The sequence below is a fragment of the Malaclemys terrapin genome, chromosome 7, assembly GCF_027887155.1.
Source record: "Malaclemys terrapin pileata isolate rMalTer1 chromosome 7, rMalTer1.hap1, whole genome shotgun sequence".
Taxonomy (NCBI): Eukaryota; Metazoa; Chordata; order Testudines; family Emydidae; genus Malaclemys; species Malaclemys terrapin.
This window is the reverse complement of record NC_071511.1, coordinates 127,201,241-127,217,305: the sequence shown is the minus strand read 5'-3', so window position 1 is coordinate 127,217,305 and position 16,065 is coordinate 127,201,241. Positions and strand designations below refer to the sequence as shown.

The window sequence follows — 16,065 nt, the reverse complement described above, 5'->3', positions numbered from 1 at the left end:
GCAGAGACCACAGGATTCAGGCTGGCCGGGGGGGGAGGGGGCTCCTCTCCTGCAGAGCTTGCAAAGCCCCCTCCCCATCACAGAACCCCGGGAGCTGCCCTCGCCCTGGGTGCTAGGGGAAGAGCCGCCTAGCTGGCGCCCGGGGCTGGTCGCTTCTAGGCCGTGGCACAAGCGCCACTCGAGGAGACACCGGCCCAGCCCCCCAGCTTCCCTCGACGAGGAACCAGGGGTCGGAGCAATCCCCGGGGTGCAGAAAACACAGACGGGGGTACAGAGAATGCGGAGTTTTCACCCTTTGTGAGAACCACACACCGCAGCACCCCCCGTATGCGAGCCAGCCGGCCCCGGCTCTGCCGCACGCGGGGCACGGTGCCCACAGGGATACACGCAGCGGGTCACTGTAACAGCAGAGAAATGCGGAATCATGTTTATTGGGGGGAGTTTATCACAGAAAACTAGGCTCCCCGGTTCTACCAGCACAGTCCTCAGCAGCGCCCCCCACTCCACCCGGGGCAGCAGCATCAGCCCCGCTGGACAGGGGGGGCCGGTGGCACAGAGCAGGGACGTGCCCAGGGGGCCGGGGGGGTTCTTAGTGGTGCCGGCTCAGCCAGGGCAAGGGGAGCACGTCCTTTACCAGCCCGCGCACGCGAAGCAGAGGAGTCACGTTCACCCCCCCAGGACTCGGCCTGGTACCGGCTAAAACCAGACGTGGGGCCAGCCCTTAATAAACCCCCACTGGAGAGTCAGAGCCTGGACCTAAGTGGTGGACAAAGCGGGGGGGGGGGGGGAAGGGGGGGGAGGAGGAGAAGGGCCAACTATCCTTAAGGACGGGGGGGGGGGGATGTGAGGAGAGAATAGGCAGAACAGAAGCTATAGGGAGCATCCGAAGAAGTGAGGTTTATACTCACGAAAGCTTATGCCCAAATAAATCTGTTAGTCTTTAAGGTGCCACCAGACTCTTTGTTGTTTTTATAGGGAGCTTGACACTGACAGCTCCCCCCCCCCCCGGTCTCCTGGGACCCAGGCATGGTTACCCTGCCCCCCTGCCCCTGAGAGCCTTCCTGTGCAGCTCAGGGCAGAGAGGGGGACCCCTGCAGGCATGCCCCCCCCCTTGAGCTGGGACCAGAGCAGCACCAGCAACCACCCCAGCCTAGACCCCCCCCCCCCCGACAGTTCTCATCTTGCTCCAGCTGTGCCTGGCACACGGGAGTTGGGCGCAAAGGGGCCATGGAGCAGCTCCCACAGCTGCTTTAACCCTGGTTAAGGTGAGACTGCAAGGGGCTGATGGTTAGAGCCAGGCCCATCCCACGCCCAAGGCCCTGAGGCCAGGCTGTTGCCTGCTGCCAGCACCCCACGGGCTCCAGGACCACACCGCGCAGAAGAGCAGGCCCCAGCTCTCCCCAGGGGGACTGCAGGCCCCCGAGATCCCTGCCAGGGGGACACAGGAGTCTGCTCCAGCGACACTACACCCCCAGTAACTCCCGTGTACACGGGTTAGCGCAGAATGCGGGGTGCGGAGCCCGGCCCTGCCCCTGCAGTGCTTCCAGACCCCAACCAGGACAGCAGAGGCGCCCAACCCCCCTTGCTGAGAGAGGAGACCCCCAGGGCCGTGGGGGTGAATCCTTTGGCCGGATTCTGTGGGGCAGGGCAGAGGGGGGACTGTAGCCCCAGGTCAGGGGAGTAGAACCAGCACCCACTACTAGGGGCAGAGCCAGCAGCCCAGCGTCTGAGCTGAGAGCTGCCCCACGCCAGGCCCCCCACTGCACTCTGCCATGTCCAGCTGAAACCAGCCTGGCTGCGGGGCCCCTGCCTGCTCCCATCTGCCTGCAGGCGGGGAGGAGACCCAGCGCTGGGGGTCGAGGAGGGGTCTGCTCAGAGCCCAGGGGCAGGCTGGGGGGCACTTAGCTAGCACAGGGCAATGTGCATATGGTTACCCATGTGGCTTTGCAAACCAGTGACAGACCTGCCGAGGTTCCTGGGGCATGGCCACACCTCCCAGCCCCAGAGCGGAGAGGAGGGGTGGCCGGCCTCAGGCCCCTGCAGCCCCGCTCCAGGCAGCAAGGGGTTAACAACTCCCCGCCAGCCCCCTGCCAACCAGGACCCCGCAGCAAAGCTCCGGGGAACAGAGCAGTGGGGCCCCCACAGCCACCCAGTGCCATGGGCCGGGCAGCGCCAGGGCAGGCGGGGGGCTCAGCGACGCAGGATCCCAACACTCTCCTGCCCCCAGCGGCCGGGCCGGGCAGCCAGAGACGCCCCCAGCGGGGTCTCCGCTCACTTCACAAGAGCCTGGTTACACGACGCGCAGACGAACACCGTCTCCCTCTGGGCATCTGGGGCTGGAAGGAAAGGAGCTGTCAGAGATCCACCCCATTGCCCCCCTCCCCCCAACCACCATCCCCCACATCTGTGCCCCTCAATGACACCCCCCCCCCCAGAGACCCACCCCATCACCACCACCGCTAAACATCTGGTCAGTGGCGCAGCAGGGCTAAGGCAGGCTCCCTGCCGGCCCCGGCTCTGCACAGCTCCCGGAAGCAGCCGGCATGTCCGACCCCTAGGCACGGGGGCAGCCCTTGCTGCACCTCAACCCCCCGCCCCAGCCTGGAGCTGCCCCCTGCAGCCCAAACCTCTCATCCCCGGCCCCACCCCAGAGCCTGAAGCCCCAGCCGGAGCCCTCACCCCCTCCTGCACCCCAACCCCGAGCCAGCCCGGTGAAAGTGAGTGAGGGTGGGGGCCTGGAATGAGTGAGGTGGGGCCACATGGAAGGGGCAGGGCAGGGGCCGTGCCAGAGTGCTTGGCTTTGTGCAGTTAGGAAGTTGGTAACCCTGCTGCCACCCCACTGTGGCTGGCATAGCCGGGAGCCCCCCACAGCACCCCCTCCTGGGACAGGCCAGGCTGGAGTAGCCGTGAGCTCCCCCCACAGCCAGTCCCCCGCCCCCCACAGTGCCCCCTGCTGGGCGAGGCCAGGGCTGGCATAGCCAGGAGCGAGAGAGGCCACCCCACCTGCACCCACTCACCTGTGGCTCCCATGGAGGACTTGGGGACTTTGTAGGAGCAGCAGCGGGAGCAGAAGCTGTTTCCGCAGTTACTGCAGCTCCGCTGGGGAGAGACGCGCAGGTCAGAGTGTGCGGCAGCAGGGCCCGGCCCCAGGGGCAGGGCAGGGCTTGCTGGAGATTGTCCGCTGGGGGGGCTGTGCCCCAAGGACCTGCTGATGGCACCCGGCAGAGGGCACAAGGGCTACGGAGATCGCCTGGCTCTGGCACCCACCTCGAGTGCCAACGAAGGTCCCACAGGGCCGAGCTGCCGGCACGCTAACCGCTGGCTCTAGGGCAGACACGCAGCAGGCGGAGCGACGCTCCCCTCGGCAAGCGCACTATGGTCTGGCCCAGCGGGCGCAGTGCGGGTCAGGCTGCAGGGGAGACCCGGGGGGGGGGGGGGGGGGGGGGATCCCAGCGAGGACTGAGGCGATGACACGCAGTCCAGCATGGAGGTTAACCCACCGCCCCAAGCAGCAGCCAGACGCTGTCTACACCAGGGCCTAGGTCAGCAGGGAGGTGAATTTCACAGCCCGGGCCATGCAGCTGGGGCCGTCGAATTCGCCAGCGGAGACCTGCCCCAAGACCAGTCCCTTCTCACTGTCTGGGGTGCAGCTGAACCCCGGGTATGTGGGGACAAGCAGCCGGAGAGGGGCTCTCAGCCAGGCGGCCGAGGGGAACGGCTCGCTAGCCAAGTGCGGGCTCTGGAGCGCCTGGGATGATTTCGGTGCCAGGGTCTGGCTGGGATCTCCCCTCTGACATGAAACGTGGCTTGTTCTCACGCTGCCTCAGCCCAGACCATGCGGGGTCAGGCAAGGGGCAGGCAGGCGGGGAACGGCGGCTGGGCGCTGCAGCCGGTCACTCGGGGCGTGGCGGGGGCCTGGCGCTGACTGCCCAGAGAGCAGCGCTGGTGCTGGCAGGATCAGGGAGCCGACCCAGGCAGGAACAGCCCAGGGTGGCCAGGAGGCACCACGCAGCAGCCAGGGGACATGGACCTGGCACAGGGAAATGTAGGGCCCCAGCCAGCCCCACTACCCCCAGCTGAGCAGCCAGGCCAGGGCTCAAAACCCCGCTACTACCGGCCCACAGCAGAGCCGGCAAGACGGGAGCGGGTGGAAGCAGGCAGGACTCACCCTCTTCTTGAGCACGGAGAAGGTGGCTGCACAGCCGGTGCAGCTCCCTAGAGGAGACAGAGCGAGGGGTCAGGCTGGGCACTGCCTGCAGGAGGCGGCAGACGGGGACGTGGGAGCTCAGCCTGGCTCCAGTCCTTGCGCCCCAGGGACCGCGGCGATGCCCCCACCCAAGGCGCCCCTGCCAGGCAGCCTCAGCACAGAGACCAGCTTCTCTGCTGCCTGCACAGCTGCCCTGGGGGCTGCCTGGCGCTCCTGGGATGGCCCCGGCTCTGTGAGTGGCAGCCGCTCGCGCCCTGAGCTCCCACGGCCACGTGCCCGGCGCTGCCGCCCAGGAGAGCAGGGACCCAGCTCGGAGCCCAGGTCCAGCCCAGCGGGAGCCCTGGCTCAGGGGGATCTCCCGGGGGCTCCAGCCTGGCTGCGGAGGCCAGAGCTCCAGCCAGCAGGGCCGTGCAGCGGGTACCAAGCATCGCCCTGGCAGCCCGGGCTGGGAGCTCCCGTTACCCATGGGGAGCCCCCCACAGCATGGCTCAGGGCTGGACCAGCCCGGCACCCAGACAGCACAACCCAGCCGGTGCCCATCCCCAGCTCCCCCGGGCAGCGACAGCCCAGCCACCCCCAGCCCGGCACCTGACAGACACAGGCAGGGGAGGGGGTGCCGCCCCGCACCAACGTTCAGCAGCCCAGCCCCCCCCCCCCCCCCACACACACACCCTCCCCCCCCCACGTTCAGCAGCCCAGCCCCCCCACACACACACACCCTCCCCCCCCCCACGTTCAGCAGCCCAGCCCCCCCACACACACACACCCTCCCCCCCCCACGTTCAGCAGCCCAGCCCCCCCACACACACACACCCTCCCCCCCCCACGTTCAGCAGCCCAGCCCCCCCACACACACACACCCTCCCCCCCCCACGTTCAGCAGCCCAGCCCCCCCACACACACACACCCTCCCCCCCCCACGTTCAGCAGCCCAGCCCCCCCCACACACACACCCTCCCCCCCCCACGTTCAGCAGCCCAGCCCCCCCACACACACACACCCTCCCCCCCCCACGTTCAGCAGCCCAGCCCCCCCCCACACACACACCCTCCCCCCCCCCCACGTTCAGCAGCCCAGCCCCCTAATGGCCCCCCCACGGGCATTCAGCAGCCCAGCCCCCCCAATGCCCCCCCCCACGGGCGTTCAGCAGCCCAGCCCCCCCCAACCCCCCTACCGAAGTTGTTGCTGGGGTAGCGCTTGCGCAGACGCTCGGTCAGCCGTGACACCTTGCTGCGGATCACCTCGTTCTTGCTCATGACGCTGCTGTCCGGGAGGCCGATGTCGAACTCGGCGGAGCACTGGGAGACGTCATCGTCCTCCTGCCGGAGAGCCCAGCTCAGCCAGGGGCTGCTCCCTGGGGACCCGGCCAAGCCACCCGGGGGCCACGGGGCAGGAGCTGGTGGAGGTGCTCGGCCTGGTGCCGCTCAGGGGACAAGGACCCAGCTCTGCCCAGGGCACCTGCCTCCCCCAGCCCTGGCACTCAGCCGAGCGCCTGGGTCTCCTTCTCCCGCAGCGAGGAGAGAAGAGAGGGCAGTAGCGATGGAACAGACAGCAGCAGGCCCCCCCCCGTGTCCCCCCCAGAGCCCCAGCTTCTCCCCGAGGCAGAGACAGCAGCACTTGGCTCTACCTGCCTGGCACACGGGCAGCACACGCCAGGGCATGGGGAAGGGCTGGGGGCAGGAACACCCCCCTCCCCCTCCCGCACAGCCCCTCTCATTCGAAGGGGGAAGTGGGATTTCCTGTCCAGCTCTCGCTCACCAGTGCCCTCCAGTGGCCGCCGAGGGAGTACACAGCTCGACGCGATACCCACCTCTAGCCAGGTGTGTGGGGAGCCCCCCACCCGCCCCACTGGGTACGCACCTCGATAGCGTCTTTAAACTCCTCATCGGGCTCCGCCTCCTCCGCCTCCTCCACGCTGCCGGGTGTGAGGTCCTGCCAGGATACAGGCCCAGGTCACTATGGCCCCGCCCACCCGGGCAGGGAATGGCACAGGGCTGCGGGCAGCGCAGGGAAGCCAAGGCCGTGGGCAGGGAGTGGCACAGGGGAGCAGGTGGCATGGGCAGTGCAGAGAAGCCAAGGCCGTGGGCAGGGAGTGGCACAGGGGAGCAGGTGGTATGGGCAGCGCAGAGAAGCCAAGGCCGTGGGCAGGGAGTGGCACAGGGCAGCGCAGGGATCAGGCTCCGGTTGGGGGCCGGGAAGCACGAGCCGCCACACGAGCCGACAGCCCCCAGCCCAGCCGGCTCACCTCAGTGCTGGTGGGCGTGGGAGTCCGATCCACCAGGGTGCCACCCCCCTCTCCTCCCACATCAGGCTCCGCCGGCTCCGGGGCACTGGCGACGGGCTTGGGGCCAAGGCGCTGCTCCACCGTAGCCTTGAGCTCCAGCAGCACTGGGGAGAGAGGGGGTGTTGGGGCGGGACACGCCTGGAGCATGGCAGCCTCCCCCAGGGCGGGGCCCAGAGCTCCCACCCCAGGGGCAGCCCCCATCACTACCCCCCAGCCATGGCCCAGGCCCTAGCAACAGTTCCCATAGTGCCATGGGGCAGCCGCGCATGGGGCTGGGGCCACTGCCTCTTTATCACACAGTAGGGAGTGGGGCGGATTGACCTGGGACTGTCTGCAGGGGGGAAGGGAGAGCAGGGGATGACTTTATTTGAGGGAGGATACCTGAGCCTGTAACCTGAGCTGGGAGGGGGGTGGGGCCACGAAACTGGACAAAGGCTGGGGGAGGAGCAGGGGGGGGAGGCTGGGTGAGACGGCTGGAGGGGGTTTCAGTTTTGGGCTGGCTAGGGAAGAGGAGGGAGTCACCAAGTTTGGGGTTTAATCTCCCTGCCCCCCAGAGGGATCTGGCTGAGGGGTCCTGGTTGTACCTACACGCTCTGCTGAGACTGTCTCCCTGTCATCTAATAAACCTTCTGTGTTACTGGCTGGCTGAGAGTCCCGGTGAATCGCAGAAAGTGGGGGTGCAGGGCCCTGACTCCCCCACACTGACACCCTCCCACCGCACAGCAGCTGGCTGGGGCAGCAGAGCCCCCCGTCCCAGCCCTCCCCCTGCATGGCTAGCGCTCACTCCCGCTGCCAGCTCCCCGACTCAGGGGAGGGGACCCGGGGAGACGCTTGGTCTCTCTGGGCCACGGATCCAGCCGGTACCGGGGCTGATTCTGCGGTGAGGGGCCAAGCGAGTCCATAGCTCGGCAGAGGGGACAGGATGGCGACTGGAGCGCTGGCGGTCTGAGCCCTGGCGGTCTGAGCCCAGGGCCAGCCACTGCCCTCACATCGGCCTCGTTGGGTGCCAGGCTGCGGCATCACCCCCTGAAAGAGCAAGCAGCGGCTACTGCCACAGCCAGGATCCTTGGACCAGGGGGAGCCTGGCCCAGCAGAGGGGATGGGGACCCCAGATCAAAGGGGCAGCGGGGAGGGGCTGGCAGCTCTAGCTATGGGGAGAGGCAGACCCGGGGGGAAACCTGCATGGGCCCAGCCGGGAGGAGGGCACTGGGGGGGCTCCATCTGCCAGCCAGTCAGACCCACTGCTGCCCCCAGAACCCGTGGGTGCCTGCAGGGGGGCTCACCTCGGTAGAACTCGGCGTTCCCCAGGAAGAGGGTGCTGTTGAGCAGAGCGAGGACCCAGCAGAGGGGCAGCAGGTACAGGACACAGAGGGAGCCCAGCAGCGCCCCATAGAACCTGGGCAAGGAGGGGGCAGGGCTCAGAATAGCAGGAGCGCCTCGGCCACACGCCCAGCCCCCATCCTGCATCCCCCTGCCACACGTACACAGCCCCCCAGCACCTCCCCCACCGTGCCACGCGCCCAGTGTATGTGCCTCCCCCATGCCATGCCTCCCCCCCAGTGTCCCCAGGCCACGTACCCCTCCCCATACGGGCTGTCACACCCAGAGTCCTGCCCCCCCTCCCCTGAAACACAGGTGAGCCAAGCTGGACACCTCCCTTCGTGCCTGGCTCACTGGCTGGGTTTGCAACCTCTCCAGGGGGTCCCCAGCCAGCCCCTGCAGCAGAGGGGACCAGAGGAGATAGCCCCTGGGCCCACGGGCGGGGGGGGGGGGCGCGCAGACTCACTGGGACGACAAGGCGGGGGTCTCCCAATGCAGCACGCGGTACGCCCCCTCGCAGGCACAGCACAGCCAACTCAGGAAGCCCTCCAGGTGGATCAGGCTGGGGAAGAAATGGGACCGTCAGGGGGTGCCCACCCAGGGCATGTACCCAGCACCCCAGGCCACAGATCTACCCCACACAGGACACGCGTGCCACCCTCCCCAGCGGGGATCACAGCCAGGAACTGAACCAGGCCCTGCCCCTCGCCTGCGTGGGGCACTTTGCAGGGCTCCTGGGGACTGTCTCAGCCCGACACAGCCAGGAAGGCCCAGGCCGGGGCACCACCGGGACAATAGAGGCAGCCCTGGGGCGACCCCACTGCTCATAGCCAGGGGCTGCCGAGCAGGGCCCAGCCGCCCCAGGGCCGGCCTGCCTGCCGGGGACCCCGCCCCTAGTGGGCAGTTATGGAATAGCCCGTCCATGGGGCAGTTCCCTGTCCCAGCTCCACAGGCCTGAGCCCTGGCAGGGAGCAGGGGTCTCACCCCCAAGTTGGAGTCCCCGTGTTGGGGAGGGAGCCCCCGAGAGCCCGGACCGGCCGCGCCCCATCCCATAGGGCCCTGGCGGCTGGACAGATCCCAGCACTTACAATCTCTTCACCTCAGCGACGGCTTCGTGCCGCGCCAGCCGCACCTGCTGCACGTCCTCACGCCGCACGCTGTGGTACCTCTGGCGCACCAGCTCCGACTCCGGCCGGCGGACCCGGCATGTCTCCCGCAGGTAGCCCAGCAGGGCGGGTAGCAGGACCAGTAGGGCGCACAGCGAGAACCAGGCAGCTGGAAGAGCCAGGCCGCGTCAGGCCACCCGGCCCGGAGCAGAACCAGCGACACCCCTGGCCGTGCCCAGGGGCATGAGTCAGTTCTGGCCCGCGGCCCCTCACCTCAGCCACGCCCATCTTCCCCAGCTACCCACCCACCCTGACCCCCATGATCCCCACCTGCCTGCTCCCCATCCCCCACCTGCCTACCACCACGGCCCCTACCTCACTAGCCTGCTCCCCATCTCCCGCTTGCCACCACGTCCCCTGCCCCACCTGCCTGCTCCCCATCGCCTACCCACCTGTTCCCCATCTCCTGCTTGCCACCACGTCCCTGTTCCCCATCCCCCACCTGCCACCATGTCCTCCGCCCCACCTGCCCCCCACGTCTACCACCTGCCTGCCACCGTCCTTCACCTGCCTGCCTCCTCCCCATCCCACGTCCGCTCCACATCCCCCGCCCCACCTGCCTGCTTCCCATCTCCTACCAGCCTGTTCCCCATCCCCCGCTTGCCACCATGTCCTCCGCCCCGCCTGCTCCCCCCATGCCCCGGCAGCCCCTCACCTTCAGTCAGGGTGAGCAGCAGGAAGTTGAGGCCCAGGCAGGTGAGCAGCGAGCACAGGGGCATCTGCCACCTGCGGGGCAGAGCCCAGGTTAGTGGCTGTCAACCATGCTGGAGCCAGAGGGAGGTTCCCCCCACCCCCCCAGGCAACACCAACAGCCCGGGCCCGCACCTACCTTAGCAGGAAGCGGACCCCCTCCCAGGCGTCCTGCAGGGGCTCCAGGTACATCTCCAGCCGCTTGGAGGACAGGACCAGGCTGAAGAGGTCGAAGGCCGGGGACTTGGGGGGGGGCGAGCGACTCCATCTGGGCGTCGGGCAGGGCCGGGCCCCCCTCCAGTGCCTGCCCCACAGCCTCGCGCTCCGTCTCCTGCATGCTGCACACAGGGGTCAGACCCTCCCTGCCGGCCCCACGGCCGAGGGGACACGCTGCCCTGCTGGAGGGGTGGGGGAAACAGAGCACTCAGGGGCCGGGGGGGGGCGCCGCTGCCCTGCGGGGGGTGGGGGAGCGCTCAGGGGCCGGGGGGGGGCCGCTGCCCTGCGGGGGGGGAGCGCTGCCCTGCGGGGGGGGGGGGGGCCGCTGCCCTGCGGGGGGGGGGGAGCGCTCAGGGGCCGGGGGGGGGCCGCTGCCCTGCGGGGGGGAGGGGCGCTCAGGGGCCGGGGGGGGGCCTGCGGGGGGACGGGGCGCTCAGGGGCCGGGGGGGGGCCGCTGCCCTGCGGGGGGGAGGGGCGCTCAGGGGCCGGGGGGGGCCTGCGGGGGGACGGGGCGCTCAGGGGCCGGGGGGGGGGCCGCTGCCCTGCGGGGGGGAGGGGCGCTCAGGGGCCGGGGGGGGCCGCTGCCCTGCGGGGGGGGGAGCGCTGCCCTGCGGGGGGGGGGGGCCGCTGCCCTGCGGGGGGGGGGAGCGCTCAGGGGCCGGGGGGGGCCTGCGGGGGGACGGGGCGCTCAGGGGCCGGGGGGGGGGGCCGCTGCCCTGCGGGGGGGAGGGGGGCGCTCAGGGGCCGGGGGGGGGCCGCTGCCCTGCGGGGGGGGGGGAGCCGCTGCCCTGCGGGGGGGGGGAGCGCTCAGGGGCCGGGGGGGGCCTGCGGGGGGACGGGGCGCTCAGGGGCAGGCCGGGGCCCCCGCCGGCCCCCACGGGGGAGCCCCCTCCGGAGGAGGCCGTGGCCGGGGCAGCCCGCTCGCCCCAGCGGGCTGTGGGGCAGAGGGGCCCGGGGTCCCCCATCGCGTCCCCCCGGCCGGTGCCCCTCACTCCCGCACGCGGGTCTCTCACCTGCCCGCAGCCCCCGGGCCGGGCCCGCGCCGGGACCGCACACTCCGCTGCTGGGGCCGGGGCCGGCCCTGGGAGCGCCGCTTCCTCAGCACGTGACCCCAGGACACGCCCATTTCCCGCGACAGCCAATCGGGAGCGCGGGGGCGGGTCTTGCCGGGAGGCCCCGCCCATGACTGCGGCCGCAGGAGGCCCCGCCCCTCTCCGGCCCCGCCCCCAGGCCCCAGCCCGACTCCGCCCCCAGCCCGGCCAGGCCCCGCCCCTCGCCCCCCCATGCCCAGCTGGACCGGGATGCTGGGGGCGCCGAGGCCCTGGCGGGTTGGCAGACGGGCCTGGCTCCCGGGCCCAAGCAGGGTCCGGCGGGATGCCCAGGCCGTGGGGCAGCTCTGCAGACGTGTGGGGTCATCGCTGGGAGCCCCCGTGGCAAAGCACCATCCCCTGACTGGCTCCGGTTACTGGCCAGCGACTGGCACCGCTGCAGCTCCCCACCTCGGGGGCAGTGCGGGCTGCTACACCCCTGGATTCTGGAGCCTTTGGAGAGAGGCGAAAGGCCAGATGCCCATGGCACCAGTCTCTGAATGCTTAGGGTGACCATACGTCCTGGTTTGGCCGGGACAATCCCCTTTTTTAGGCCCTGTCCCGGCCGTCCCGACTTTGTTAACAAACTGGGCATTTGTCCGGTTTGCTCTTGCCTACTGATGATCGGTTGGCAAGAACAAACGGGACAAATGCCCAGTTTTCTCCAAAATGTGGGGTGGGACCCCGAGCGGGGCGTGGAGGAACATGCAGGGGAAGCGAGTGGCAATGGCAGCCCGGTGTTGCGGGGCGGGGGGGGGGAGAGGGCAGTCTCAGGCAGCTGCATGTGTGGGCAGGCAGAGTGGGGGCTCGAACCACCAGGCGGGGGAGAAGGAGGCCACAGTGGGGAGAGGGATTGTGAGCAGTCGGCAGGGGGCTCAACCCAGCCCTGAGCGACAGGGGGTCCTCAGGCCGGCCCCAGGTGCCTGTGGGGAGAGGGGCCAGGGCTGGCCCCATGCAGGGAGAGGCCTCGAGTCTTTAAACCAGGGGTAGGCAACCTATGGCACGTGTGCCGAAGGCGGCACACGAGCTGATTTTCAGTGGCACTCACACTGCCCAGGACCTGGCCACCAGTCCAGGGGGCTTAAATGAAGCTTCTTAAACATTTTAAAAACCTTATTTACTTTACATACAACGATAGTTTAGTTATATATTATAGACTTCTAGAAAGAGACCTTCTAAAAACATTAAAATGTATGACTGGCATGTGAAACCTTAAATCAGAGTGAATAAATGAAGACTCGGCACAGCACTTCTGAAAGGTTGCTGATCCCTGCTTTAAAGCATGATTTGAGGACTTCAGTAACTCAGACATAGGTCAGGGGTTTGTTACAGGAGTGGGTGGGTGAGATTCTGTGGCCTGCTTTGTGCAGGAGGTCAGACTAGATGATCATAATGGTCCCTTCTGACCTTACAGTCTATGATTCTATGATTCTTGAGTCTATGATCCCATTTTCCCTTTGTCCAGTTCCACGTGTAGGGCGAGCCAGCCAGGCAGAGCTGCAGGGTCTCAGTGCGGGGATCAGATGATGGTTTGGGGAGGAGAGATTTAGGTTTATTAGGAATAGGGAAACCTTTTGGGAAAGGAGGACCCTATGCTGGAAGGACGGGCTCCACCAAAACCAAAACAGAATCAGATCACTGGCATGTAAAAATAAAAAGGTCATACTATATCCCAGTGAAGAGGAGAGGATATAAGTTGATAAAGTCAAGGTAGAAAGGTTTCAGAGTAGCAGTCGTGTTAGTCTGTATCCGCAAAAAGAACAGGAGTACTTGTGGCACCTTAGAGAAAAAAAACTTTTGAAGTGATAATCAAGCTAGCCCAGTACAGACAGTTTGATAAGAAGTGTGAGAATACTTACAAGGGGAGATAGATTCAATGTTTGTAATGGCTCAGCCATTCCAGTCCTTATTCAATCCTGAGGTGATTGTATCTAGTTTGCATATCAATTCTAGCTCAGCAGTCTCTCGTTGGAGTCTGTTTGTGAAGCTTTTCTGTTGCAAAACAGCCACCCGCAGGTCAAGGTAGAAAGAGTCCTATTCAATTACCTCACATGCAGGCTGACACTAAGTGGTGACAAATTATGTAAGTGCTTGTTGTGATGGATTATTTTGTATGAAAACTGGGCGTGCCTCAGTTTCCCCTAGTTTCTGCATGGATGACTAGGTGGTGGGAAAAGGCAGTTTAGTCTCGGGCTGCCGGGCAGGCGACAACAGAGGTGGGAATGCTGTCTGGCTGTCTCTGGTTTGGGGGCCCAGGACAATGGAGGATCCATGAAGACAATGGCAAATCCAATCACTGGGACACATTTGGTACCTAGCAGCTATGGACCATGGAGCCCCCCCATCCCCCTTTGCAGGAAGCCGGCCGGGGTGTGACCAGCTGGACAAAGGGATGTGGAGGGGCCAGCTGGGACAGGCTGGGGAATTTGAACATAGAGGGACAGAGCAGGAGCCCAGGGTAGACACCGCTTGGCTGAGGCTCTGGGTAACCAGAATGGCCACGCTGTAACTTTCTGGGTTCTGTGCTAAGCAAGGACTTTCTAGCTGTGTTCCAGACATCTAATAATAGTTTTAAAAGTACAAAGAGTTTGAAGAGCAACTAGCAAAAGACTCAACAAAATGTTAAGTACTTCAGAAGCCGGAAGCCTGACAAAGAACCACTGGACGATTGAGATGCTAAAGGAGCACTCTAGGAAGACAAGGCCATTGTGGAGAAACTAAATGAATTCTTTGCATCGGTCTTCACGGCTGAGAATGTGAGGGAGATTCCCAAACCTGAGCCATTCTGTTTAGGTGACAAATCTGAGGAACTGTCCCAGACTGAGGTGTCATTAGAGGAGGTTTTGGAACAAATTGATAAATTAAACAGTAATAAGCCACCAGGACCGGATGGGATTCACCCAAGAGTTCTGAAGTGTCACGGACTCACAGATCGTGCCCACTCTTGGCTCCGTGCGGTCCGTGGGGGGTACCCCTTTTAGTGAGACAGCCGTTCTTGGGGGTCCACTCTCTCTCGGGGTCAGGCTCCTCCACCTCCTGGAGCCGCACCTCTCTGAGCCTTAGCACATCTGTCTCTGCCGTGGGCCCCCTCAGGGAGTCCCCTCGCTCTGGGCCCCTGGGGCCTCCACCCCCGAAGGGGTTGATGCAACCCTGTTCTCTAGACCGGAGTGACTCTCAGCCAGCATGAAACAGAAGGGTTTATTGAGAGTTGAACACAGCACAGGAAACTCTCTGACCCTCAGGTCTGGCCTCCCTCAGCCCAGCACATCCCAGTCTCCCTGCATCCAGGTGGGCTCTGCGTGCTCCCCCTCTCCAGTCCAGAGCCCCCCTGCTCCCAGCTGGGCATCTGAGATCACCGACCCCAGGCCCTGCCTCTGTCCATTGTCTTCTCTCCAGATAAACAGAGTTGTAAACTGGGGCCTCCTCTCCTCGCTTCTGTCCTCTGGCCAGAACCGTCTGTTTCGGTCACTGGGTCCTCACTCTGCAGCCCATTGTCCTCCCACTGGCCAGAACCGGCTGTGTCTCCTCAGCTGGGCCTCCGGGTCACCAGGTCGCCAGGTCACCGGTTGCTGGGGTATCCATCCTCCCAGCCATCAACTGGGTCCCCACGTCCTCTCTCTGGTCCTCTGCAAAACAAACTCCCTCTCCCCTCACCTCGTTAAACCAGTAACACCCAGGGAAACTGAGTCCCATCCCCTCTGCATGCAAACCATTGAAACTCCACAGAAAACAAGAAACCCCTCCACTTCGTCACATGAAGCAACTCGGATGTGAAATTGCAGAACTACTAACTGTGGTTTGTAACCTATTGCTTAAATCAGCCTCTGTACCAGATGACTGACAGATAGCTAATGTGACGCCAATTTTTCAAAAAGGCTCCAGAGGTGATCCCGGCAATTACAGGCTGGTAAGCCTGACTTCAGTACCACGCAAACTGGTTGAAACTAGGGCTGTCAAATGATTAAAAAAATGGATCACGATTAATCGCACTGTTAAACAATAACAGAATACCATTTACTGAAATATTTTTGGATGTTTTCTACATTTTCAAATATATTGATTTCAATTACAACACAGAATACAAAGTGTACAGAGCTCACTTTATATTTACTTTTAATACAAATATTTGCACTGTAAAAACAAAAGAAATAGTATTTTTCAATTCACCTGATACAAGCACTGTAGTGCAAGCTCTTCATCATGAAACTTGAACTTGCAAATGTAGAATTATGTACAAAAAAAACTGCATTCAAAAATAAAACAATGTAAAACTTTAGAGCCAACAAGTCCACTCAGTCCTACTCAGTCCTACTCCAGCCAATCGCTCAGACCAGCAAGTTTGGTTACAATTTGCAGGAGATAATGCTGCCTGCTTCTTGTTTACAATGTCACCTGAAAGTGAGAACAGGCATTCACATGGCACTGTTGTAACCAGCGTTGCAAGATATTTACATATCAGATGTGCTAAAGATTCTTATGTCCCTTCGTGCTTCAACCACCATTCCAGACGACATGCGTCCATGTTGATGACGGGTTCTGCTCAATAACAATCCAAAGCAGAGTGGACTGACGCATGTTCATTTTTAGCATCTGAGTCAGATGCCACCAGCAGAAGGTTGATTTTTCTTTTTTGGTGGTTCAGGTTCTGTCCTGAACCACCAAAAAAGAAAAATCAACCTTCTGCTGGTGGCATCTGACTCAGATGTAGTGTTGCTCTTTTAAGACTTCTGAAAGCATGCGCCACACCTCATCCCTCTCAGATTTTGGACGGCATTTCAGATTCTTAAACCTTGGGTCGAGTGCTGTAGCTATTTTTAGAAATCTCACATTGGTACCTTCTTTGTTTTGTCAAATCTGCGGTGACAGTGTTCGTAAATCAGACATGTGCTGGGTCATCATCCAAGACTGCTGTAACATGAAATATATGGCAAAATGCAGGTAAACAGAGCAGGACACATACAATTCTCCCCCAAGGAGTTCAGTCACAAATTTAATTAACACATTATTTTTTAACGAACACCATCAGCATGGAAGCATGTCCTCTGGAATGGAGGCCGAAGCATGAAGGGGCATATGAATGTTTAGCATTTCTGG

At 64.0% G+C, this 16,065-nt stretch overlaps 1 protein-coding gene across 2 annotated transcripts; it reads right to left on the bottom strand.

The window, feature by feature from the left end:
• Nucleotides 1-401: 401 nt before the first annotated feature.
• On the bottom strand, nt 402-10,986 carry ZFYVE27 (zinc finger FYVE-type containing 27). 2 transcript variants are annotated; one of them, XM_054034588.1, is made up of 12 exons: nt 10,897-10,986; nt 9,807-10,065; nt 9,633-9,703; nt 8,900-9,086; nt 8,278-8,373; nt 7,775-7,887; nt 6,453-6,595; nt 6,068-6,139; nt 5,382-5,526; nt 4,169-4,215; nt 3,018-3,099; nt 402-2,336 (listed from the first exon to the last, which is right to left on the bottom strand). In XM_054034588.1, the coding sequence occupies exons 2-12, from the start codon at nt 9,857-9,859 to the stop codon at nt 2,272-2,274; spliced, it is 1,074 nt and encodes a 357-aa protein (XP_053890563.1). In that variant the 5' UTR covers nt 9,860-10,065; nt 10,897-10,986; the 3' UTR covers nt 402-2,271. The 2 variants fall into 2 exon arrangements, with proteins under 2 accessions (XP_053890563.1, XP_053890564.1); XM_054034589.1 differs by having other exon boundaries at nt 9,807-10,062; nt 10,897-10,976.
• Between the last annotated feature and the right edge of the window lie 5,079 nt (nt 10,987-16,065).

Bases quoted from the DNA above. Each gene is read 5' to 3' on its own strand.
- ZFYVE27 (XM_054034588.1), bottom strand. From the start codon at position 9,859: ATGTACCTGGAGCCCCTGCAGGACGCCTGGGAGGGGGTCCGCTTCCTG. The intron at 8,374-8,899 runs GTAAGTGCTGGG...TTTCTTCCCCAG, and splicing joins GTCGCTGAGGTGAAGAGATT to CCTGATCCACCTGGAGGGCT. The intron at 7,888-8,277 runs GTGAGTCTGCGC...CTCCTTGCCCAG, and splicing joins ACCCCCGCCTTGTCGTCCCA to GTTCTATGGGGCGCTGCTGG.